The sequence below is a fragment of the Oncorhynchus mykiss genome, chromosome 10 (assembly GCF_013265735.2).
Source record: "Oncorhynchus mykiss isolate Arlee chromosome 10, USDA_OmykA_1.1, whole genome shotgun sequence".
NCBI classification, from domain to species: domain Eukaryota; kingdom Metazoa; phylum Chordata; class Actinopteri; order Salmoniformes; family Salmonidae; genus Oncorhynchus; species Oncorhynchus mykiss.
In genome coordinates, this window is record NC_048574.1 from 44066934 (window position 1) to 44091259 (window position 24326).

Consider the following 24326-nt stretch of genomic DNA (forward strand, 5'->3'; position numbering starts at 1 on the left):
TTATTATTTTGTGAAATGTATGATGTAGAAAGGGAGAGGTTGTTTGATGGGGTCAGATAGGTTGGACGGGAATGGGGAGTGGTTGGTGTTTTGGGTGGGGGTAATGGGAATAGTGAGGTTTGAAGGGAATTATTTTATTTGATAAGAAGAGAATGTAGTGGTATAGATAGGTAGTTGTCGGCCTCACACTCCAGTACAGTAGGTGGCGATGTATGCACCAGTCAGTTGGTTGTGATTCGTCAATAAAACTAAAAGAAGAAGAACGAGGTCAAATCATGACTTCAGTGCTCTTCAGGTCGGAGCTCAAGAAAGAGGCCCGAGTGAGAGATATACTGATTGGATACTTTACCTACGAGAGAAATAAGCTGAAACAGTTTTTTGTAATTAATTTCATTATTCCTTTGGCCAAATTTCATATTCACAAATGTAAATTTACAAACAAAACATCACATTTTCTTACCTTACAAAAATACATTGAACTGTATTTTAAGACAATTAAATACTATACTAACAAAAAAAAGCTGTTAGAAATATAAGTGTATGTATGTCTTTTAAGGTCCTTGTGTAATGTGATGTTGTACCCCCTAGCCCAATTGTACTTTGTATATTATTTATATATACTTGTGTTCCCCCATGTACTTCCTGTATCGATTTGTTGTTAATCAAAATGAAAATAAATAAAAAATACAGAGGCCCGAGTTCCTGATTTAGAATTCCAAGTTCGATCACCTTTCAAAACGTTTTTTTCCAGTCGGAGCTCGTTCTTTTTTCCGAGTTCCCAGTTTACTTGAACGCACTGAAAGCATTTGCTTTCAAGAAAACTGGTAAATCGAGGTGAAATCATGACGTCAGTGCTCTTCAGGTCAGAAAGACTTGGAATTCCGAGTTTGATGATAGTTCATAACGATTTTTCGCAGTAGGAGCTTGTTGTTTATTTTCCGATTTTTATTTTATTTTCTAATATCGATGCAGCATTCAAAACAAATAGTAACTCGGAACTTGGAATCTCCGACTTCAGTGTGTTCAAAACAACTGGGAAAAATCGATTTGAACAGTAATCCAACTCGGACATCGGGCCTCTTTCCAGAGCTCCGACTTTCCGACCTGAATATCAATTACGTTATGCTTTGACCTCGTATTTTTCCGTGTTCCCAGTTGTTTTGAATGCAGCATAAAACCAAGGATGTGACGTTTCATATGACACCAGAAATACATCCCAAAAGGTCTTAACAACAAGTCGTCCATTCGTTTCCAGTGTGTTTGTTAGTTGTTATTCACTCATACGTAAAGACTAGCTTAAAACATTTGTTGGAGATTGCACCAAGATGGGGGTTGACTAGCAAGCATTTTGATTATAGTTAAACGGTTTCCCTCTAGCCAGCTAACGTTGTCGCTGGCACGTTAGTTGCACAGACCGGTAAATTGGTGGTACTTCTTTTAAACTAGTTAACGTTAGACATCACTTTGTAGTTGTACAGCACATAACAAGGAAGATGGGGTCGTCGAAAAAACATAAGGAGAAAGGGCGTGATAAGGATGCAGAAGAGCGTCACCGCGAACACAAAAAACACCGTCACAAGGAGCGAGAGAGGGACAAGGAACGAAATGTCACCCGAGAGAGGGAGAAGAGGAAACGGTCCAGATCGAAGGAAAGGAGCGGACGGGGTTCCGAGAGAGAAGGTCGCAGTAAAGGCGAAAGGAGTGCTGGGGAGCCTCGCGTAAAGAAAGAAAAAGTGGAGGCCGGATATCAAGAGACTCCAGGTAAATGCAGGCAAATATCCTGGCTTAAACAATTACATACATACATAATTAGAACCAGTCAGTGCGCAATACACTCATATAGTCTGCAGGTATGATATTGAAGATGCTATCTTTTCTCCTGTGTTTTTCACTTAAATTGTAAATTTCCTTTTAGGAATTGGACCACAGTCTGCAAGTGGAGATGCCTCACTTAGCATTGAAGAGACAAAGTAAGTGACGGACAATGAATGATGGTGCCCTGATGATGGTGTAAGTAAATTCTGAATAACTTTCTAACCTGCCTGCCTTTCTTAACAGCAAGCTGAGGGCCAAGCTTGGTCTGAAGCCTCTGGAAATGACTGACACAACTAAAGGTGAGACACTTGAGCCATATGGTGTCTCTGGTTAGAACTAGATTGCCATGGCTGCAAACACGTAAAAGATTCATCCTCAGCCCTCAAATGAATTGGACTCTTCTGATGCATCATGATGTATGGTGAATTGACACTTGCAGGGCGAGGGAAGAATTAATTCATTTTAAATGGACCTCCCTTGCCTGGAAATTTGTCACTCGTTAGTCCCACAGTTGTTTTCAGTCGTAATGGAACCGGTAGCTGGTGTTTGTGTTTTTTGTTCATATGAGCTATAGTTCATTATGATTGCATTTCATATCTTGGCTAGAAGATAACGCATCAGCAGACATCGAATGCTGGCCATCTGATGATATCAGGTAAATCGAAAATTACAATGTAGAAGTGTGATGTCAGGGAAAGTTGTATGCACTAGCTAATGTTTCCAAAAGCTAACCAAACAAAAACATAACTTTTACGATGTATGTTAGTGCCGTCATGTGCATTAGTAGCACAATTTCTAACTTATTTACATTTGTTTTTACTTACATGTTGACTTCTCCATATTGATGTTGCTGTTAAGTTTCGGATGACTTTTCTTAGTGGATGTGCAATCATCGCAAATTTAATTATGGGGTGTTTCAGGCCCCGGAGTGAACAGAATTGTACACTTGCAAACTTGATAAAAAAACGGGGGCTGAGGGGCTTATGTTGCCAACTTTACTTGCTTGGCTAATTGTTTGGACCGACGGCAAAGATGGCCGCGGGGATAACACCCAAAGGCTTAAGGTGAGGGTAAGTGGAGTAGGCTGTGTCTTTTGTGTTTGAAATGCAGCCCATAGTCTATAGTAGTGACGTCATGTGTGGCTGATCGTGACTGGCTCACCCATGTTTGCTGCCCCAGAGCTCGGTACGAAGGAGCAGCCAATGGTTGCGGAGACGATCAACCCTGTGTACATCAAACAGCAGAACGAGATGAGGGAGAAACTGGCTGCTATGAAGGAGAAGAGGCTCCTCAATAAGAAACTGGGGTAAGGTCTAACTGCAGGAAGGTTTTGGCTGTACATACTCCACCAACATACTCCACCAACTTGCACAACATTGATAAGTGATTTAATGTAACTTTTTTTATTTTCTCTTCCTCGTCCACTTTTTTTTTCTTCTACTTCAGGAAAGTGAAGACTTTAGCAGAGGGAGACTGGCTGGACGACACTGTAGCTTGGGTGGAGAGGAGCCGGAAGATGGCCAAAGAGAAAGAACTGGCAGAGAAGAGAGTGAGTAGGGAGGGAACCATGTGGGGAGCAGGAGGGCTGTGAGATGAAGGGAGATGCTTGTCTTAGTTATGATTTTGTACTCTGTTTGATTGGTTCCTTTTGATTTCTTTGCTTTCCCTATCAGGCCAAACTTCTGCAGGAAATGGATGAGGAGTTTGGTGTGAGCAATCTGGTGGATGAGGAGTTTGGCCAGACCAAGAAGGTAAAATCTTCTTTCTTGCGTTGAATATCTCACCTGCTCAACTTACGATTGTGAAGACACTGTCTTCTGGTTTTGTGTATGAGTGCAGGCTAGATTTGAACAGCATTCAGTGAATCTGTCAGTTTCCCCCTATGGAGTTTGAGACCTGTGACACCATGCTTGATGTAGGATGCTTGATGTCTTAATTCTGTGCAGACTGAGTTGTCGCCCTATCTGGGGTTAGAAAATGCCTCTTATGTTATTCTGCTTATCTTTGTTAAAGGCCGCTTACAGTTCTCGGGACCTAAAGGGTCTCACTGTGCAGCATAGGATGGAGTCATTTAATGAAGGGGAGACTGTCATCCTCACACTGCAAGACCAAGGTGAGAGGAGGTTGAAATGTTAACAGTAACACAGAAATATATCAATGAAGACCGTGCCTACACCAGACCCTCATCAAACACCCACACACTTGGCCTTTGTGTGTCTCTTTCAGGTGTGCTTGAAGAGGAGGGCGATGTACTTGTAAACGTGGGTCTAGTGGACAAAGAAAAGGCTGAGAAGAATGTGGAGTTGAAGAAGAAAAAGCCTGATTACAAAGCTTACGAAGAGGACGAGAGTGTCGATGACATGGCTACGGTAAGAAAAGAGTTCGTCTTCATTTTGGAAATGCTGTCATGTCGCTCTCATGCTTAATTCAATCTCACTGACCAATGTCCGCCTCTGCACTTATTCTCTGCAGTTCAAGCCGCGCACTGTGCTGGGCAAGTATGATGAGGAGATTGATGGAGAGAAGAAGAAGAGTTTCCAGCTGAGCAAAGGGGGCTGTGCTGAGGGGGAACGGGAACGGGAGCTGCAGGCCATCCGGGAGACCCTGAGAAACCAGGCCCAGTCCCTGGAGATGCCGGCTCTCGCTATTGCCTCAGAGTACTACACACCACAGGAGATGGTGAGGGTTGTGGGGAGGTGCTGCTCTGGAGAGGGCCTGGGAAAGCTGTCTTTTGAATATGTTTTCTCTCAGGTTTCATGTGTAAATGTGTCTACTTTTGAATGCTGTGTTTTTTTGGAGATTTGTTCACACACTATATGAGCTCTCATTAATGGTTGTTCACACAGATTCTTACTACTTTTGTTGTTAAAGGTGGGCTTTAAGAAGACCAAGCAGCGCGTCAGGAAGATCAGGAAGAAGGCGTTGCCTGACGAGCTCCAACTAGACGACACTCGCAACACCGACTTCGGCTCCAGGTTCTGCTCCTCTCCGCTTCAAGTGGAATATGACAGATGAGCCACCTTAGTTTCAGTCTGACTCTTTCTCTGTCTCTCCTTCAGGGTTCGGGGTCGAGGTCGCCGGCAGATGGATGAGGGCCAGGAGGTGTCAAAGGAGGGTGTCATCATACCGGGACTAGATGTACCCCAACAGTCAGATGACATCAGGATGGCAGACATGGACATCAGTGATGATGGTGAGGGAGACATCTGTTAGTGGTTTAGTGATGAGCGAAACAAATGTATGGTTTACTCATGTTTTGTTTAATATTATGACAACACTTACACTTTACTCTTCCTTCAGAGGACTTCATCCCCACTGAGCCGGCTGTGCTGGAGGAGGACGAGGCAGAGCAAGATCTGCAGAAGCAGCTGGAGAAGCAGAGGAAGCTCAAACAGAAGCAGCTGGAGAAGCAGAGGAAGCTCAAACAGAAGCAGCTGCTCCAAGACTCTGGGGAAAAGGTGTGAGCATTCTGTTCAGAAATGTTCCTCTCTTTACTCTACTTAAAATATCACTGTGGCCAAAGATTCTATCCTGTGCATTGATCCCTAATTTGATGACTGAACACTGCAATATTGTGTAGATTACCGTCAAAATTTTGTGCTATTAAATCACCAATAAGTGGTTAAACATTGCTCTCACTCTCTTGTGCTTCAGGTGGCAGAGCAGGTCCCATGGCTTGCAAGAGTGGACGGCAGTGACGACGAAGACAACAAGAACAACCTGAACATTGTATTTAACGCCACCTCTGAGTTCTGCAGAACTCTGGGTGACATCCCCACCTACGGTCTGTCAGGAAACAGAGAGGACCAGGAGGATATCATGGTGGGTACATTTTAAGAGATGGGATATAGCTAATTGGTAAAATATATATATATATATATATATATATATCATTAGAATTGGCACATAATCACATCATAAACAAGGAAACTGTTACAATTGTATTCTAGTGTGCTCAGTAGAGAGACTTGACATATCCATGAGCTCTGTTGTGTGTTTGCACTTGAACACACTGGTTTGAGTCTGTATCAACTGTATCCTTCTGTTTCTAGGATTTCGAACAGGAGGCGGCGAGAGATGGGGCCGGAGGATCAGACTCGGATGAGGATGAGAACGTTGGCTGGAGCATCGTCAACGTGGATGAGGAACAGAAGCAGCCTGATGTGAGTGTCATCCTCCTGCCTTGTTGTCTCTTCCATTTTTCCATGCATTTACCAGTAGTGCTGGTTGGAGTCCCCTGGTGGGTCATTTACAGAATAACGTACTACGATTAAGGCTGTGGCGATCATTTAATTTTGTCAGCTGGTGATTGTCATGCAAATAACTGCTGGTGTCACTGTAATTGACTATTAGCATAAGCATGTTTAACATCCACTGATGCTGACTTTTGGAACATCTACATTTTAGTCTAATAAATCCATTTAATATAGCGTACAACATCACAATAAATGCATTATTTATTTTAGACCGGTCTAGAGAAACATGATGAAAATGTAGTCTATTTCAGAAGAACAGAATAACATACTCTGAATTCTCCTTATGTTAGGCCCTGATCTGGCTATGCCATATGGCTGTGGGCTACACTAGTTCATTTAGCAGACAAGATTAGCTTGGAATTCCGTGGTATTCTTTTATAGTATGAAGAATACAATTAAACAAAGCTGAATAAAATAGTGTATTTTCTCCAAATGAGTTGAGGGAGTGCGCACATGTGGCTATTCTGTGTTGAGCAGTTAACAAAGAACCAGGTACTCCTATATGCTTAATTTAGAGTTATTTATGCAACTTTATATTGTGATACAAATGTTAGGCTATATGTTTTTATACATTCTAAGCCTGCATGATGCGACTAATGATTTGAAAAAAGTCGCATGAAAGACATGAGCTCTGCTCTGTTTCTTCTGCAGGCTGCACATACCATCAGTCTAATTCCCAATTTGGCTAGAACTTGATAATATTCTCACCCATCAGACTACTCTTAATTTAATGTGGTCTTTACATATAGCCTACTAATAATATGTGTGGAATATGTGTGGAATTATTTTAGATTTGGAATCCCCCCCCCCCATATTCATCATTGTTGGGTCAGTGCTACTTTGTTTTTGGACAATAATTTCCTCCTCCAGTTTAGATGGACGTCATATTCTATTTGTCTTATATTATTAGCTTAAATTATGACTATCCAATCTACTCATCACATTACGAAGTCTATCTTACATAAATTCACAAATGCGATGATGCATGAAATGCTTCATTATAAAGGTGCATTTTTATGGTCAAATGTTGTGTGTGTGTATATATATGTATATATATATATATATATATATATATATATATATATATATATATATATATATATATATATATATATATATATATATATATATATATATATATATATATACCACACACACACACAGCGTATGCTGGGGATCATTCACAAGTTGTGAATATTGTCACTCATCAGACTATTCTCAATTTAATCTAGTCTTCACATATACCAAATAATAAGTGTGAAATTATACTGAACAAAAATATACACGCAACATGAGGCAATTTCAAAGATTTTACTGAGTTACAGTTCATATAAGAAAATCTGTCAAATTTAAATATATTCATTATGCCCTAATCTATAGATTTCACATGACTGGGCAGGAGTGCAGCCATGGCAGCCAGGCCCAGCCAATCACAATGAGTTTCCCCCCCCACATAAGGGCTTTATTACAGACAAATACTCCTCTGTTGTGAAATAAATATAGGTGGCCTAGTTTATCGAAAGATGATGGGATTCTCTTTTTAAGAAGCAATCAACTCTGTTTTCTCACACCGCAACGGTGCCTATAGAAATGTTGAGCAACATGCGCTCATGGGCTCTCATGAAGTGTTTGATTAGATTTTAGATGGCATTTGCATTGTCAAAGAGTGATTAGAGGGACAGTATGACGCCTGAGTACCCGGCAGTTAGGACCTGATTTAGGGACAATAGAGCGCTGAGTACCAGGCCATTAGCGACTAGCCTTAGCAAGTTTGGTAGGCTACTAATGACCATCAGTGGTATCAGTGTGCAGTTTTGGAAAAGCCTAGTTACCTTAAATGGTCACGTGGTATTTGACTGCGGCCTTGACTCGTGACCACTGGTGTGGCGGTAATATGGTCACCGTAACAGCCCTAACCATGATAACCCATAAAAATACACAAGGCTTTCCCATCTGAACTACTGAGGTGAAAATGTTTGTCAGCTGTATGTGCTCACCTTACTCACCTTTTGCTTCCATCTCATAGTTCTCCACAGCATCAACCACCATCCTGGATGAAGAACCCATTGTCAGCTCTGGGCTGGCTGCCGCCTTGGCGCTGTGCAAGAATAAGGGTAAGAGATTGGAGTAGCCCCACTGACAGTATTTGCTTAGTAAAGGACTGTCATGTAATGTTTCTGGTCTATTCCTCTCGTCTCTCTCCTTTACAATTTTCATTATTTCTTTCATACTCTCCTTCTCTCCCTTAGGTCTCTTGGACACTCAAATGCAGAAGATATCCCGTGTCCGTGCTCCTACCGGTGCCCTGCCCAATGATAACTACAGCATTGAGGACAAGATGTGAGTTCCCTGTGCTTTGTGTGCTTATGCTGCCCAAATAATTGCTGCTTGCTCAAAGACATTGAAAAAGTTACATCATAAATAAAGTGGCATGTTTTGTGTGTTCCATGTTTTTAGCGCAGTGACTCGTTAAGTTGCGGATGTAAAATGGAGTCCTAACTGTAATGTATGAAAACCCTTTAGCCCCTCCAACTCTCTGGTCTTGTTTCTCCAATTCTCTAGGACTATAGATGACAAGTACAGTCGGAGGGAGGAATATAGAGGCTTCACCCAGGACTTCAAGGAGAAGGACGCCTACAAGCCTGACGTCAAGATTGAGTATGTGGATGAATCTGGGCGGAAGCTCACTCCCAAAGAGGTAGATTATTTAATCTTCCCTTAACATCATTGACATACAGAATGTTGCTTTTGTCAACTGCTGTTTTGATGTAGGTAAAGGGTGTTCGTCGAGAATATTGCACCCTAATCCTATTCCTTTTCTAGGCTTTCCGGCAGCTCTCACATCGGTTCCATGGGAAGGGGTCTGGCAAGATGAAGACTGAGAGGAGGATGAAAAAGCTGGAAGAGGAAGCGGTATGTCTGACCTTGCTCACTCAGATTATTTTAGGTCACTTTTGAAGTGGCAAGCCCTACTTGGTAGGACTGAAATCAGTATTTTTGTCTCTCATTTAAGTTAAAATCTTGTTTTATCTGATACTTTTCATCCAAACTCTCATATGGCTTTCAATTGAATAACACACTTTATTTTCCAGGCCTTACAAGACCATTCAGGTTGCAGGGCTTGCCCAGTTTAGTCTAGACCTGGGACGATAACCAAATATTATCGATACCGATCACTTATCGCAGGCATTTTGCTTATATTTCATTACAATATGTAGCCTATACTAGAGAAATGTGATGTTTTGGAATGAAATCAGTTTGCTAATGTGGGGGATTGTTAATTGGGCAATTGATGGCTGCAACCATCAAACTAGTAGTTAAAATTATCATAAATAAATCTGTGGTGCAGATTTAATGTTCTAAAGTAATTGTTCTATTTATCCCTAACGCATCAATTCAGGCAATTTATCGCACTATGGATTTTTGTTCATATGGCCCAGCTCTACTTTAGTCTAGTCAGTGGTTTGACCGAGGAGGTATTTAAATGTATCCCCCACCTGTCTCTCTTATCAGCTGCTGAAGAAGATGAGCAGTAGTGATACCCCTCTAGGAACGGTCGCTTTGCTTCAGGAGAAACAGAAGTCACAAAAAACACCTTACATTGTTCTGAGTGGGAGTGGGAAGAGCATGAATGCGTGAGTATTTTACAAACCTCTTTCTTAGTCCTCTCTTTCCCTGCCTTAGATGTATGTATTTCTAGTTTAATTATAGTGGCGCTGTTTGAGAATGACAGAGCAGCTCAGAATATTTCATTTCAGTATTTCATTTAAAGGAGAATGTGACCTGCATAGATTATGTACCTAAATATTACTCACACTGCTGTCTGTTTCCCTCTTAATATGTTTGGCCTGTATTCCTCCTCTTTCCTCAGAAACAACATCACCAAATAGATGTGGTTGAGAGGAGGGATCTGACCAGTGAGGATGCAGGCTGTGCACCGTTAGACACAAACACAGACTGAGATGTTTTACATTTTATTTTCCTTGTTGAATAAAATCAAGTAGCTGCATATTGCTGTTGTGTGTAAAGAAAGTAGAGTTTTTGCTTTTGATCCTGGATTTATGTAAACAAGGATTGTTATTTACATACATTAAAGATTTGACATGAATTCTTGTTCCTTTTTTTATTTCCCAAATGTATTTGTTTTCAGGGGCAAATTAAACCATTGAAATTGCAAGGTGCTGAAGTTGGGGCAGCATTGTGTGTAGGTTATTTCATGTGAGTCGGGTAAGGTTTAATATGTATCCTCTGTCTCTCCCACTTTAACACACTTGTACAGCACACAACACATGCACTGAATAAATTATTTCAAAGATTTTGGTAGAAATAACAAAGCATTGATTCATTATTGACAGATGCCATTAACCAAAATCTTTATGTAAGTCACACAGACATACACACACATTCCCAAATGGGCCCCTTGCTTAGACCCTACACTGTAGTCTATGCACTTGTGGAGATCAAAGAGAATTTGACAACACCAATCAAATATAGAGAAGATATCAACAATATGTGTATCTTTTGAAAGCTGAATATTAAACATTGAAATGCTTTTGAGATACATTTGGACGATGATTATTAGAAGTAGGCCTAAATTACACGTGGCAAAGTGGCAACTTCACATTTACGAACCAGAGTTTTTTTATTAAATCTGAGTTGCAAAATGAAATAACGGAAACGGAAATAACATAACGGCGGGATAAGGAAGTGTTATCGGAATTTATGAAAACCATTTATCACATACACAACCGGTGCGGTAACTACCGTCTACTCTTCGTGGTTGGAAAAGGTCACGAAACCGCGTACGACAAGAAACAAGGTAGCTTATACACCACTACGCGAGTCGAATAGTCGTAATATTCTAAACATCTACGTTTGCTTTAAATCTGATTGGTGGCACGGGAGACTAGCTATAATATATCCATAGAAGCAGACCGCACACGTTAGATCCGTCAGCTCAGGCTAGTTAGCTAGCACACAATCACCATTAGCAAACATTGAATAGTCATGTGAGTTTCAGTTCAATTGTATGCTCCAAACACGTGTCTACGTAGCTAGAAGCTAGTTATTTCTGACGTAGCAAGCTTTTTATCACTAGAAGCTAGCTGGTTACACTTTTGCTTGCTAAATGGCTAACTAGCTAGCTCAAGTGAAGCTGTTGGGCGCGGAGTTTGAGAGCTCCAAAAATACTGTGGCTATGTATATTAGCAAACTCACAATGTAGCTTTGCGTGCATTACACTGTGGTCCTGGTCAAGTTAGCATACAAGGAGTATTTGTTTCCCACAAAGAACATGGAAAGGTTTTGGTTTCAGTTTGGAACTTGTAAGACACTGAGGTCATGCTAGGGCACTCCCAATATGTTTTATGCAAATTGTGGCACTGCTGTTTGTCATGTTCACCCGGTATGTCCTGTTTAATATACGTTCGTTAGAAACACCTAGCAACAGCTAGCAACACCATATATATTGGTGTAGATCAAGTGTGTGCCTCAACTGTTGAAAACCAAAAGCAGTAGATAAAAGGTTCAATAACCTCCAATTGTAGTGAATTACTTCATTTTCTATTCTGTTCCTTGTGTGAAGGTACTCTAGGTGATCACTGACAGAAAGCAGCCATGTCGTCAACATCCCAGAAACACAAAGAGTTTGTGGCAGAACCCATGGGGGAGAAGTTAGTCAATGCACTTGCTGGCATTGGAGAGGTGCTTGGCAAGAGACTGGAGGAGAAGGGCTTCGACAAGGTGATGCAGAGTTTACTTAACTTTGGAACTTTAATCAATCGATTGAATATATTTCTAAAGCCCATTTTTACATCAGCAGATGTCACTAAGTGCTTATACAGAAACCCAGCCTAAAACCCAAAGCGCAAACAATGCAGATAGGCATGGTGACGGGTTAAACTCTCTAAAAAGAAAGGAACCTAGAGGAACCAGGCTCTGAGGGGTGGCCAGTCCTCTTGTGGCTGTGCCGATGGACATAAGAGATAATGGAACTTTGTTTTGTATATTAATTTTACCTAGTGCTTAGTGTGTCCGTGTTCTATTTTTTTCCCCCTCAATTCTCACTTGTGTACTCCCATAGGCTTACGTGGTCCTGGGTCAGTTCCTAGTGCTGAAGAAGGATGAGGAGCTATTCCGGGACTGGCTGAAAGATACATGCGGGGCCAATGTCAAACAGCAGGGCGATTGCTACGGCTGCCTGCGTGAGTGGTGCGATTCTTTCCTGTAGAGAAGCTATTTTATCCAGTTTCAGTTTTTCCAATTTCTAAATCGCAAACATCCATTTACCTCTACTGTGATCTCACATCAACTTACACCTCATATGGACTCTCACTGCACATGAGGAAGTTAAGCAAAGTCGGACGTCGTAAGACCCAGTTATTTTTGAACTATAGTCTTACAGACTTAAGAATGCTTTTAAAATCAGTAAGACATACTTTGCTGCAGTCACCCATGGGGTTGTTACACCCAACTGTGTAGCTCTGTAATGCTGACCTTTTCTATGATTAAAATATTTGGCTGCACAGAAACGTTGGGAATGAGCTCATTTTGGTTTTCCTGCAATGTGTTATTTCAATTTGTTCTCTGTCAAAGGAAAACTTATCAACACGGTCCCTTCATATAACTAACTAATGTTTGTACTCATCTCCAACTGACTGTTTGCCCGTGAATTTATTTAAATTAACTTATAATAGGATTTTAAACCATTTTAGATACCAGATAGCTTTAACATCTATAGTTAAAATGTCAAGATGTTACTGTTCATTTTTACAAAACAGAGTTCACAGGAAACACTAAGGTGTAATTGCTCCATGTTATCTTGTGTTTGTTTTTGTCAAAGTTGAAGAGATGCCTCAATGTTGTAATAATTTTTTTTTTTTATCCACGATCTACTTAAGTTATCTACCACAAATCACCTAATTTTCACACACAAAATGAAAGCCTAAAGTAAACCCACGAAAAGGAGCACTGTTGTTCCAGGAAGTAATTTCTAGGCATGCGCGTTTAATTGCTGAATGATGGTTTTTCTGAAATACTGGTTCATGTTTTTGTGTTTTGACTGTGAAAGCATATTCGTTTTTATATTTTTCTTTTGAAATGAACAAAACCAACTGCAAGATCTGGACAATTCTGGGTTTGTTTTGTTTTTGCCATTTTTGGGGGGGAAATAAAATCACAAATGAAATGCAAACTTGTTTTTGGTGACAGTGTTTATTTTAATCTTTGATTACCGACGTCTCCTTTTATTCAGAGCTCTTTATTTTTAAGAAATATAAACAGTGAAGGTCTACATTGTAACATTGATCTTAAGAGTGATAATATTCCTAAGCAACCTTAAAGACTTGGTCTCGAAATGTACCTCTTAGTTAATGATATTGTCATAAAGGCATAACTTATTTATTATTAGGCTCCCACTTGACAAATTAAACCACTTATCATTTATCCAGGCTGTATCACAACCGGCTGTGATTGGGAGTCCCATAGGGCGGCACACAATTCGCCCAGCGTCGTCCGGGTTTGGCCGTTGTAGGCCGCCATTGTAAATAAGAATTTGTTCTTAACTTGCCTAGTTAAATAAATAAACATCATTGATCATTTATTGGGAACCTCTCTTTTTAGATCACTGATCCTGTGTTAAGGCAGCTTACCACTTGTACACACCAGTGGAATTATTTGGGTCAGTGTGTATTGCCTTGTCCTCTTAATACCCTCTTACTGGGCGGCAGGTAGCCTAGCCTTTTGGTTGCTAGATCAAATCCCCAAGGTAAAAATCCGTCGTTCTGCCCCTGAACAAGGCAGTTAACCCACTATTCCTAGGCTGTCATTGTAAATAAGAATTTGTTCTTAACTGACTTGCCTAGTTAAATGAAGATTCAATTACTGATCCAGTGGCACCTACATTTCTGCAACAAAGATTAAAAAAGTGACATCCAGGACTGTCTGTCGCACACAAACTATTTAACAAAGGCTGATTAGGGCAGGCAATGGATATTTACCATGAAGTGTGTATTAAAAGTTACAAATAATTCCAATTTGTGTTGTCACCCCTCCATCATCCATCTTGCCTATTGAGTTGATTTCAGAAATGAGCTATTTCATGTTGCATAATATTTACAGTATATCCACTTGTATGTTTTTCTTCAGGTTCAAGATTGTTAGCGTTCTTGGTGTGTTTTAGATGTGTATTTGTTATGAAAGGCTATCATGACTCATGTTAATGGTTACGCATTGTTTGCATTTTTGTCTGGACATTGTATTTCACAACATCCTGTGGCTTGTCTCAAAGGAGTGCACAGAAGAGCTTCTTCTCCCTGAATGGGTTCTCTGAGGTGGGCACAGGGGTGATGAGGGGGTCCTCAATCGCGTGGTTATCACAGTATGCCATCAGGTCTGCAGCCGCCTTTGATACCTGAGGGTGGCAAGTAGTGGTAATTAAGACTGGAAATGAAGGTGTGGGCATACACCAAAGGCATCAAGGCACGCGCAATGTGCCCCCTCAGTTTCAATGGGCATGATGCCTCCTCCGAGGCTTACCTTGATCCTGCAAAAACTGGCTTCAATCTTCAATTGCTCCACCAGCTTCCTGGCTTGGCCAACACTCATGGTGCTGTTCACTGGGGTGTCGCCTTTCATCCTGTCAAGAGAGCCAATAATAAATATGGCACATGATTGACACAAACACATTCAATTATTTGTTTCAGAAAAAAGACCACTGACGGCTGGAAAGGCAGATGTACATCATGGTGTATCACATTAAAACATTGCACTGCATTCATTCTAGGTAGCTTACATTTCTATGGATTCTTATCAGTGAAAATATAGGAATATTTGAATATATTAATATATGAATGAGTTTTCCAATTCCACTAATTTACTTCAACGTTCCTCTGCTCTCCTTCCATCTCCAGGGACCAATGGTGTAATTTACTACTTCCTTGCCACTCAGGACTCCCTAGTGGCGCAGCTGTCTAAGGCACTGCATTTCACTACTAGAGGTGTCACTACAGATCCTGGTTTGATTCCAGGCTGTATCACAGCCGGCCGTGATTGGGAGTCCCATAGGGCAGCGCACAATTGGCCCAGCATCGGGGTTAGGGGAAGGTGTGGCCGTGGTAGGCCGTTATTGTAAAATAAGAATTTGTTCTTATAAACTGACTTGCCTAGATAAAGGTTAAATAAAAAAATTACAAATAAGCTCTCTGCCCAAGAAAAACTATCTAATCTATATATAATAACAATCAGTTTTTATGCTGAACAAAAATATAAACACAACATGTTGGTCCCATGTTTCATGAGCTGAAATAAAAGATCCCAGAAATGTTCCATATGCACACAAATATTATTTCTCTCAAATGATGTGCACAAATTGGTTTGCATCTCTGTTTGTGAGCATTTCTCCTTTGCCAAGATAATCCATCCACCTGACAGGTGTGGCACATCAAGAAACTGATTAAACAGCATGATCTTTTTACAGGTGCACCTTGTGCTGGGGACAAAAGGCTTCTCTAAAATGTGCAGTTTTGTCACACAACACAATGCCACAGATGTCTCAAGTTTTGAGGGAGTGTGCAGTTGGCATGCTGACTGCAGGAATGTCCACCATACTTGTTGCCAGATAATTAAATGTTAATTTATCTACCATAAGCCGCCTCCAACGTCATTTTAGAGAATTTAGCAGTACGTCCAACCGGCCTCACAACCGCAGACCACATGTAACCATGCCAACCCAGGACCTCCAAATCCGTCCTCTTCACTTGCGGGATCGTCTGAGACCAGCTACCCGGATAGCTGATGAAACTGAGGAGTATTTCTGTCTGTAATAAAGCCCTTTTTTGTGGAAAAACTAATTATGATTGGCTGGGCCTGGCTATCAATTGGATGGGCCTATGCCTTCCGAGGCCCACCCATGTCTGCGCCCCTGCCCAGTCATGTGAAATCCATAGATTAGGGCTTAATGAATTTATTTCAATTGACTGATTTCCTTATATGAACTGTAACATCAAGGACCTTTATACTAGGCGGTGTCAGAGGAAGGCCCAACAAAATTGCAAAGACTCCAGTCACCCAAGTCACAGGCTGTTCTCTCTGCTACCGCACGGCCAGCGGTACCAGAGTGCCAAGTCTAGGTCCAAAAGGCTCCTTAACAGCTTCTATCCCCAAACCATAAGACTGCTGAACAATTAATCAAATGGCCACCCAGACTATTTGCATAGATCCCCCCCCCCTTGTTTTTACACTGCTGCTACTTGCTGTTTATTATCTATGCATAGTCACGTTACCCCTACCTACATGTACAAATTATCTTGACTAACTTGTACCCCCTATATATAGCCTCGTTATTGTTCTTTTATTGTGTTAATTTTTACTTTATTTTATTTAGTAAATATTTTCTTAAATCTATTCACGGAAATACTGTTGTATTCGGCACGTGACAAATAAAATGTCATTTGATTTGAACTCAGTAAAATCGTTTAAATTGTTGAATGCATCTTCACAAGCTGTAGGACAATTCATAATGTGTACATGGATGATTGGTTTAATTGTCAGTGTACAATTTATTTGCTATACAGATAGTCATCTTAAGTCGGTTAAAGATGCAATCTCAAACTTTTGTAAAATTTCATCCAGTAGTTTTGAAAGTGGTGGTCACGAGCCAAACGTGGTCTACGTTTTTCGTGTACTACGTCATCCAATTGTGTACTATGTCATCCATTTCGTATGATATGTTACGAATTTTGCCATTTGTATGATATCATTCGAATTTAGCATTTCGTGGGATATGTTACGAATCCAATTCGTTAAATATATGTTATGAATTTGGATCCCGGAGGGCATCTTTAATATGTGTATATGTACTGGCTGAAAGATAAGTGCTTTTTATAGAATATGTGGACCACCAAGAGTACAATACACGTATGTTCAGAGACCATGTATGATTTTCTCTACCATTACCACTCTAGCTGTAATCTATGAATAATGTAAAATAGGTTATATTCTATTTATTTTACCATGGGTTTGTCTGTCATTATATGTTCAAGCAGGCAGCACTATGATCCCAATGGCAGGACAATCTCTAGAGCTTATAGAAAGTATAGAAACAGCCCCTTATTCTTGTTGAAAACAAATAGTTTTAGGTCAGGATGATGGGATTTTGTAGATATATTTGATATGGACAGTTATTTGTGGGACCTCATTTGACGGGAACACACCAATTGAATGGCTCAGGCAGCCAAAAAAACTGGGCAAAATGCACAAATGCCTCAACACAAAGATCTAGATGTATGTGAATATCATCAAATCACATCCACATCAAATATGCGAAGGCTATAAGCACACCACTGCCTGGTTAATACAAATCAAGTTGAAGGGACAGTACACCACTGCCTGGTTAATACAAATCAAGTTGAAGGGACAGTACACCACTGCCTGGTTAATACAAATCAAGTTGAAGGGACAGTACACCACTGCCTGGTTAATACAAATCAAGTTGAAGGGACAGTACACCACTGCCTGATTAATACAAATCAAGTTGAAGGGACAGTACACCACTGCCTGGTTAATACAAATCAAGTTGAAGGGACAGTACACCACTGCCTGGTTAATACACATCAAGTTGAAGGGACACTACACCACTGCCTGGTTAATACAAATCAAGTTGAAGGGACACTACACCACTGCCTGGTTAATACAAATCAAGTTGAAGGGACAGTACACCACTGCCTGGTTAATACAAATCAAGTTGAAGGGACAGTACACCACTGCCTGGTTAATACAAATCAAGTTGAAGGGACACTACACCACTGCCTGGTTAATACACATCAAGTTGAAGGGACAGTACACCACTGCCTGGTTAATACACATCAAGTTGAAGTGACAGTACACAGAGAAAGTTCAACAGGAAACAAATAATGAATGGACAAGAAGTGTGAAGAGAAATCGCTAACTGGAGAAAGAGAGAGGCAAAAACACCAGTCCATTCTGGGCCTCTCCCGCTCCTCTGATATTCCTTCCCTTCATCACCTCTTGTCATCCTCTCCCTTACCCTTGTTGTATTCCTCTTCTGGTGCTCTCCCTCCACTTCTCTCTCTCTCTCCCTCCCTCTCTCTCTCCCTCTATCTGCCCGTGTTAGGGATTTTAGTGTAACTGAACCCCACCCCTCATGTATGCTACACCGTTCTGGTAAACAGTCCTGTGCCCTGAAATTCTGTTATAATGAACATCAGACTCCTAGTACATGCATAAGAACCCCCTCTGCAGTGAGTGGAACCTTCCGGGCAAAGGGAGGAGGGCTCCATTGGAATCGATTTTCTTCTGCGAGCTGGATCATACCATCTCTACATGAAAAGAAAGGGGAATGAGGTGGATAGGAGTCTCACAGATGAAATAATTGGCATAACAAAATATGAACATGATGTTGTGTCCAGGCAAAATACAATATTCACAATCATTGATGTGCACTGTTAGAATTCATATTATTTATTAGTAACTCTCTATCTCTCTCTTCTGTTGCCATGGGAACTGCTGCAGTCTCTGGGCTCTTTGACTTTTACCTTCTATCATCATACTGCCCTCAATGGTCTCTCCCACCTTGGCAAGAGATATTTTGTAGCTAGCCAGCAGCAGATGAGTCTTCTATTATAGAGCCTCTGGTTAGCAGCAGCATACACTATACATTGCATTCAGGAAAGTATTCAGACCCCTTGACTTTTTCCACATTTTGTTATGATACAGCCTTATTCTAAAATTGATTAAATGTTTTTTTCCCCCTCATCAATCTACATACATTACCCCATAATGACAAAGTGAAAACAGGTTTTTAGACATTTTTGCAAATGTACTGAAAATAAAAATGGATATGTCACATTTACATAAGATTTCAGACCCTTTACTGAGCACTTTGTTGAAACACCTTTGGCAACGATTACAGCATCAAGTCTTCTTGGTTATGAAGCTACAAGCTTGGCACACCTGTATTTGGAGAGTTTCTCTCATTCTTCTCTGCAGATCCTCTCAAGCTCTGTCAGGTTTGATGGGGAGCATCGCTGCATAGCTATTTTCAGGTCTCTCCAGAGATATTCGATCCGGTTCAAGTCCGGGCTCTGGCTGTGCCACTCAAGGACATTCAGAAACTTGCCCTGAAGCTACTCCTGTGTTGTCTTGGCTGGGTGCTTAGGGTCGTTTTCCTGTTGGAAGGTGAACCTTCACCCCAGTCTGAGGTCCTGAGTGCTCTGGAGCAGGTTTTCATTAAGAATCTCTCTTTGCACCGGTCATCTTTCACTCGATCCTGACTAATCTCCCAGTCCCTGCCACGGAAAAACATCCCCACATTATGATGCTGCCACCACCATGCTTCACCTTAGGGATGGTGCTAGGTTTCCTCCAGAAGTGACAATTGGGATTCAGGCCAAAGAGTTCAATCTTAGTTTCATCAGACCAGATAATCTTGTTTATCATTATCTGAGAGTCCTTTAGGTGCCTTTTGGCAAACTCCTAGCAGGCTGTCATATGCCTTTTACTGAGGAGTAGCTTCCGTCTGGCCACTCTACCATAAAGACTTGATTGGTGAAGCACTGCAGAGATGATTGTTCTTCAAGAAGGTTCTCCCATCTCCACAGAGGAATTCTGGAGTTCTGTCAGAGTGACCATCGGGTTCTTGGTCACCTCCTCGACCAAGGCCATTCTGCCCCGATTACTCAGTTTGGCCGGGCGGCCAGCTCTAGGAAGAGTCCACTGCTTTCTTGGGGACCTTCAATGCCGCATATTTTTTTTTGTACCCTTCCCCAGGTCTGTACCTCGACACAATCCTGTCTCTGAGGTCTACGGACAATTCCTTCGACCTCATGGCTTGGTTTTTGCTCTGACATGTACTGTCAACTGTGGGACCTTATAAGGACAGGTGTGTGCCTTTCCAAATCATGTCCAATTCATTGAATTTACCACATATGGAATCCAATCAAGTTGTAGAATTATCTTGAGGATGGTCAAAAAAGATGCACCTGACCTCAATTATGAGTCTCATTGCAAAGGGTCTGAATACTTTTGTAAATAAGGCATTTCTGTTTTGTTTTTTTTATAAATTTTAAACATTTCTAAAACTATTTTTTTCTTGGTCATTATGGGGTATGTGTGTAGATTAGGGCTCCCGAGTGGCGAACTGCATCTCAGTGCAAGAGGCGTCACTACAGTCCCTGGTTCGAATCCAGGCTGAATCACATCCGGCCGTGATTGGGAGTCCCATAGGGCGGCACACAATTGGCCCAGCGTCGTCCAGGTTTGGCCGGAGTAGGCCGTCGTTGTAAATAAGAATATGTTCTCAACTGACTTGCCTAGTTAAATAAAGGTTAAGTGAAATTCTCTTTTTTTTAAGATTGATGAGGGAAAAAAATACAAATTCAACCATTTTAGAATTAGGCTGTAACGCAACAAAATTTGGAAAAAGTCAAGGGGTCTCAATACTTTCTGAATGCACTGTACATACAAAAGTAAGTGGACAGCCCTTCAAATTAGTGGATTTGGTGTATAAAATCGAGCACACCGCCATGCAATCTCCATAGACAAACACTGACAAGTGACTTTCAACGTGATACCGTCATCGGATTCCACCTTTCCAACAAGTCAGTTCATCAAATGTCTTCCCTGCTAGTGCTGCCCTGGTCAACTGTAAGTGATGTTATTGTGAAGTGGAAACGTCTAGGAGCAAAAACGGCTCAGCTGCGAAGTGGTAGGCCACACAAGCTCACAGAACGTGAACACTGAGTGCTGAAGCACATACCGCACAAAAATTATCTTGGTTGCAACTCTCACTACCTGGTTCCAATCTACCTCTGGAAGCAGCGTCAGCACAATAACTGTTCGCCAGGAGCTTCATGAAATGGGTTTCCATGGCCGAGCAGCCGCACACAAGCGTAAGATCACCATGCGCAGTGCCAAGCGTTGGCTAGAGTGGTGTAAAGCTTGCCGCCATTGGACTCTGGATGCAGTGGAAACATGCTTCACCATCTGCCAGTCTGACGGACTAATCTTGGTTTGGCAGATGCCAGGAGAACGCTACCTGCCCCAATGTATAGTGCCAATTGTAAAGTTTGGTGGAGGAGGAAGAATGGTCTTGGGCTGTTTTTCATGGTTCGGGCTAGGGCCCTTAGTTCCAGCGAAGGGAAATCTTAACGCTACAGCATACAATGACATTCTAAGACGATTCTGTGCTTCCAACTTTATGGCAACCGTTTGGGGAAGGCCAATTTTTCAGCATGGCAATGCCCCCGTGCACAAAGCAAGGTCCATATAAAAATGGTTTGTTGAGATTGGTGTGGAAGAACTTGACTGGCCTGCACAGAGCCTTGACCTCAACCCCATCGAACACATTTGGGATGAATTGTAACGGCAACTGTGAGCCAGGCCTAATTGCCCAACATCAGTGCCCGACTTCACAAATGCTTTTGTGGCTGAATGGAAGCATGTCCCCACAGCAATGTTCCAACATATGGTGGAAAGCCTTCCATAATAGTGGAGGCTGTTGTAGCAGCAACTCCATATTAATGCCCATGATTTTGGAATGAGACGTTCGACGAGCAGGTGTCCACATACTTTTGGTCATGTAGTGTAGCTAACTATGAGGCTATACTTAATGTTTTGTCATAGAATGAGTCCCTAATCCTTTATCTTTTACAGTTTCATATCTGTCTTGTGTGTGTGTGTATGTCTAATTGCTCTCTCACATGTCCATTGGCCGTGTAGAAAAAAGTCCTAAAACTCATTGTATGATGCACTAGAAATTATATTCCTAGAAATTCCTAAAGCAGAATGATTTATATCTTCCGAGTTATGTAGATTTGTATGGTGCTTTTGTATTCCGTATCCATCTGCATTAAAGTCTCAATGCTATTTTCTTCTATTTTACAGCTTGCTACAGAAATATTATTAAAGACCGGCCAGCACATTATCAGGTTTTAAACTTGCAGTAGACAAAGAAAAAGTAAATTAGCTAGAAATTAATGTTATATTAAGGGATGTAACAAATATATTTGTATTCTGTACTTGTAAGAATCCCCATTTAAGGATCCCCATTAGCTGCTGTCCAGCAACATTAAGACAGTTATATACAGTTTAAAATATTACATTTCTGAACCCTGTACCCAATACATTTAGTGTATTCCCTCAGGCCACAACTCCAAATCAAATGTATTTATATAGCTCTTCGTACATCAGCTGATTTCTCAAAGTGCTGTACAGAATCCCAGCCTAAAACCCCAAACAGCAAGCAATGTAGGTGTAGAAGCACGGTGGCTAGGAAAAACTCCCTAGAAAGGCCAAAACCTAGGAAGAAACCTAGAGAGGAACCAGGCTATGTGGGGTGGCCAGTCCTCTTCTGGCTGTGCCGGGTGGAGATTATAACAGAACATGGCCAAGATGTTCAAATGTTCATAAATGACCAGCATGGTCAAATAATCACAGGCAGAACAGTTGAAACTGGAGCAGCAGCACGGCCAGGTGGACTGAGGACAGCAAGGAGTTACCATGCCAGGTATTCTTGAGGCATGGTCCTAGGGCTCAGGTCCTCCGAGAGAGAGAAAGAAAGAGAGAAAGAGAGAATTAGAGAGAGCAGACTTAAATTCACACAGGACACCGGATAAGACAGGAGAAGTACTCCAGATATAACAAACTGACCCTAGCCCCCCGACACATAAACTACTGCAGCATAAATGCTGGAGGCTGAGACAGGAGGGGTCAGGAGACACTGTGGCCCCATCTGATGACATCCCCGGACAGGGCCAAACAGGAAGGATATAACCCCACCCACTTTGCCAAAGCACAGCCACCACACCACTAGAGGGATATCTTCAACCATCAACTTACCATCCTGAGACAAGGCTGAGTATAGCCCACAAAGATCTCCGCCACGGCACAAACCAAGGGGGGCGCCAACCCAGACAGGAAGATCACATCAGTGACTCAACCCACTCAGGTGACGCACCCCTCCCAGGGACGGTATGAGAGAGCCCCAGTAAGCCAGTGACTCAGCCCCTGTAATAGGGTTAGAGGCAGAGAATCCCAGTGGAAAGAGGGGAACCGGCCAGGCAGAGACAGCAAGGGCGGTTCGTTGCTCCAGAGCCTTTCCGTTCACGTTCACACTCCTGGGCCAGACTACACTCAATCATATTACCCACTGAAGAGAGGAGTCTTCAGTAAAGACTTAAAGGTTGAGACCGAGTTTGCGTCTCTCACATGGGTAGGCAGACCATTCCATAAAAATGGAGCTCTTTAGGAGAAATCCCTGCCTCCAGCTGTTTGCTTAGAAATTCTAGGGACAATTAGGAGGCCTGCGTCTTGTGACCGTAGCGTACGTGTAGGTATGTACGGCAGGGCCAAATCAGTGAGATAGGTAGGAGCAAGCCCATGTAATGCTTTGTAGGTTAGCAGTAAAATCTTGAAATCAGCCCTTGCCTTGACAGAAAGCCAGTGTAGGGAGGCTAGCACTGGAGTAATATGATCAATTTTTTGGTTCTAGTCAGGATTCTAGCAGCCGTATTTAGCACTAACTGAAGTTTATTTAGTGCTTTATCCGGGTAAAAGTATAGCATTGCAGTAGTCTAACCTAGAAGTAACAAAAGCATGGATACATTTTTCTGCATCATTTTTGGACAGAAAGTATCTGATTTTTGCAATGTTACGTAGATGGAAAAAAGCTGTCCTTGAAACAGTCTTGATATGTTCGTCAAAAGAGAGATCAGGGTCCAGAGTAAGGCAGAGGTCCTTCACAGTTGTATTTGAGAAGACTGTACAACCATTAAGATTAATTGTCAGATTCAACAGAAGATCTCTTTGTTTCTTGGGACCTAGAACAAGCATCTCTGTTTTGTCCGAGTTTAAAAGTAGAAAGTTTGCAGCCTTCCACTTCCTTATGTCTGAAACACAGGCTTCTAGCGAGGGCAATTTTGGGGCTTCACCATGTTTCATTGAAATGTGTGTCATCCGCATAGCAGTGAAAGTTAACATTATGTTTTCGAATGACATCCCCAAGAGGTAAAACATATAGTGAAAACAATAGTGGTCCTAAAACGGAACCTTGAGGAACACCGAAATTTACAGTTGATTTGTCAGAGGACAAACCATTCACAGAGACAAACTGATATCTTTCCGACAGATAAGATCTAAACCAGGCCAGAACTTGTCCATGTAGACCAATTTGGGTTTCCAATCTCTCCAAAAGAATGTGGTGATCGATGGTATCAAAAGCAGCACTAAGGTCTAGGAGCA

The 24326-nt window shown here is 41.6% G+C and overlaps 3 protein-coding genes across 5 annotated transcripts; 2 read left to right on the forward strand and 1 right to left on the reverse strand.

Moving 5' to 3' along the window:
- The first annotated feature begins 948 nt into the window (after positions 1–948).
- LOC110533982 (U4/U6.U5 tri-snRNP-associated protein 1) lies at positions 949–10179 on the forward strand. Its single transcript, XM_021618595.2, has 20 exons — positions 949–1761; positions 1916–1970; positions 2059–2114; positions 2995–3121; positions 3262–3364; positions 3489–3566; positions 3829–3928; positions 4042–4184; positions 4288–4494; positions 4687–4790; positions 4875–5008; positions 5116–5273; positions 5470–5637; positions 5868–5978; positions 8098–8185; positions 8321–8411; positions 8634–8769; positions 8895–8984; positions 9585–9706; positions 9943–10179. The coding sequence occupies exons 1-20, from the start codon at positions 1494–1496 to the stop codon at positions 9959–9961; spliced, it is 2358 nt and encodes a 785-aa protein (XP_021474270.2). The 5' UTR covers positions 949–1493; the 3' UTR covers positions 9962–10179.
- Positions 10180–10726: 547 nt separating this feature from the next.
- LOC110533983 (barrier-to-autointegration factor) lies at positions 10727–13263 on the forward strand. Of its 3 annotated transcripts, none has more exons than XM_021618596.2 (3): positions 10727–10890; positions 11656–11813; positions 12154–13263. In XM_021618596.2, exons 2-3 carry the CDS (start codon positions 11688–11690, stop codon positions 12298–12300), a joined length of 273 nt encoding a protein of 90 aa, XP_021474271.1. In that variant the 5' UTR covers positions 10727–10890; positions 11656–11687; the 3' UTR covers positions 12301–13263. The 3 variants fall into 3 exon arrangements, with proteins under 3 accessions (XP_021474271.1, XP_021474272.1, XP_036846286.1); XM_021618597.2 differs by lacking the exon at positions 10727–10890 and adding an exon at positions 10938–11080; XM_036990391.1 differs by lacking the exon at positions 10727–10890 and adding an exon at positions 11305–11475.
- LOC110533984 (guanine nucleotide-binding protein G(I)/G(S)/G(O) subunit gamma-3) lies at positions 12953–18337 on the reverse strand. The gene is made up of 3 exons (XM_021618598.2): positions 18115–18337; positions 14607–14706; positions 12953–14481 (listed from the first exon to the last, which is right to left on the reverse strand). The coding sequence occupies exons 2-3, from the start codon at positions 14703–14705 to the stop codon at positions 14353–14355; spliced, it is 228 nt and encodes a 75-aa protein (XP_021474273.1). The 5' UTR covers position 14706; positions 18115–18337; the 3' UTR covers positions 12953–14352.
- Between the last annotated feature and the right edge of the window lie 5989 nt (positions 18338–24326).

What these genes read in the sequence shown, in the direction of transcription:
- LOC110533982 (XM_021618595.2), top strand. Translation starts at nt 1,494, where the DNA reads ATGGGGTCGTCGAAAAAACATAAGGAGAAAGGGCGTGATAAGGATGCA. An exon ending in AGTTTGGCCAGACCAAGAAG is followed by an intron (nt 3,567 to 3,828) that starts GTAAAATCTTCT and finishes TCTTTGTTAAAG; the next exon opens with GCCGCTTACAGTTCTCGGGA. An exon ending in AGGACCAGGAGGATATCATG is followed by an intron (nt 5,638 to 5,867) that starts GTGGGTACATTT and finishes TTCTGTTTCTAG; the next exon opens with GATTTCGAACAGGAGGCGGC.
- LOC110533983 (XM_021618596.2), top strand. Translation starts at nt 11,688, where the DNA reads ATGTCGTCAACATCCCAGAAACACAAAGAGTTTGTGGCAGAACCCATG. An exon ending in AGGAGAAGGGCTTCGACAAG is followed by an intron (nt 11,814 to 12,153) that starts GTGATGCAGAGT and finishes GTACTCCCATAG; the next exon opens with GCTTACGTGGTCCTGGGTCA.
- LOC110533984 (XM_021618598.2), bottom strand. Translation starts at nt 14,705, where the DNA reads ATGAAAGGCGACACCCCAGTGAACAGCACCATGAGTGTTGGCCAAGCC. An exon ending in CCAGTTTTTGCAGGATCAAG is followed by an intron (nt 14,482 to 14,606) that starts GTAAGCCTCGGA and finishes TGCCACCCTCAG; the next exon opens with GTATCAAAGGCGGCTGCAGA.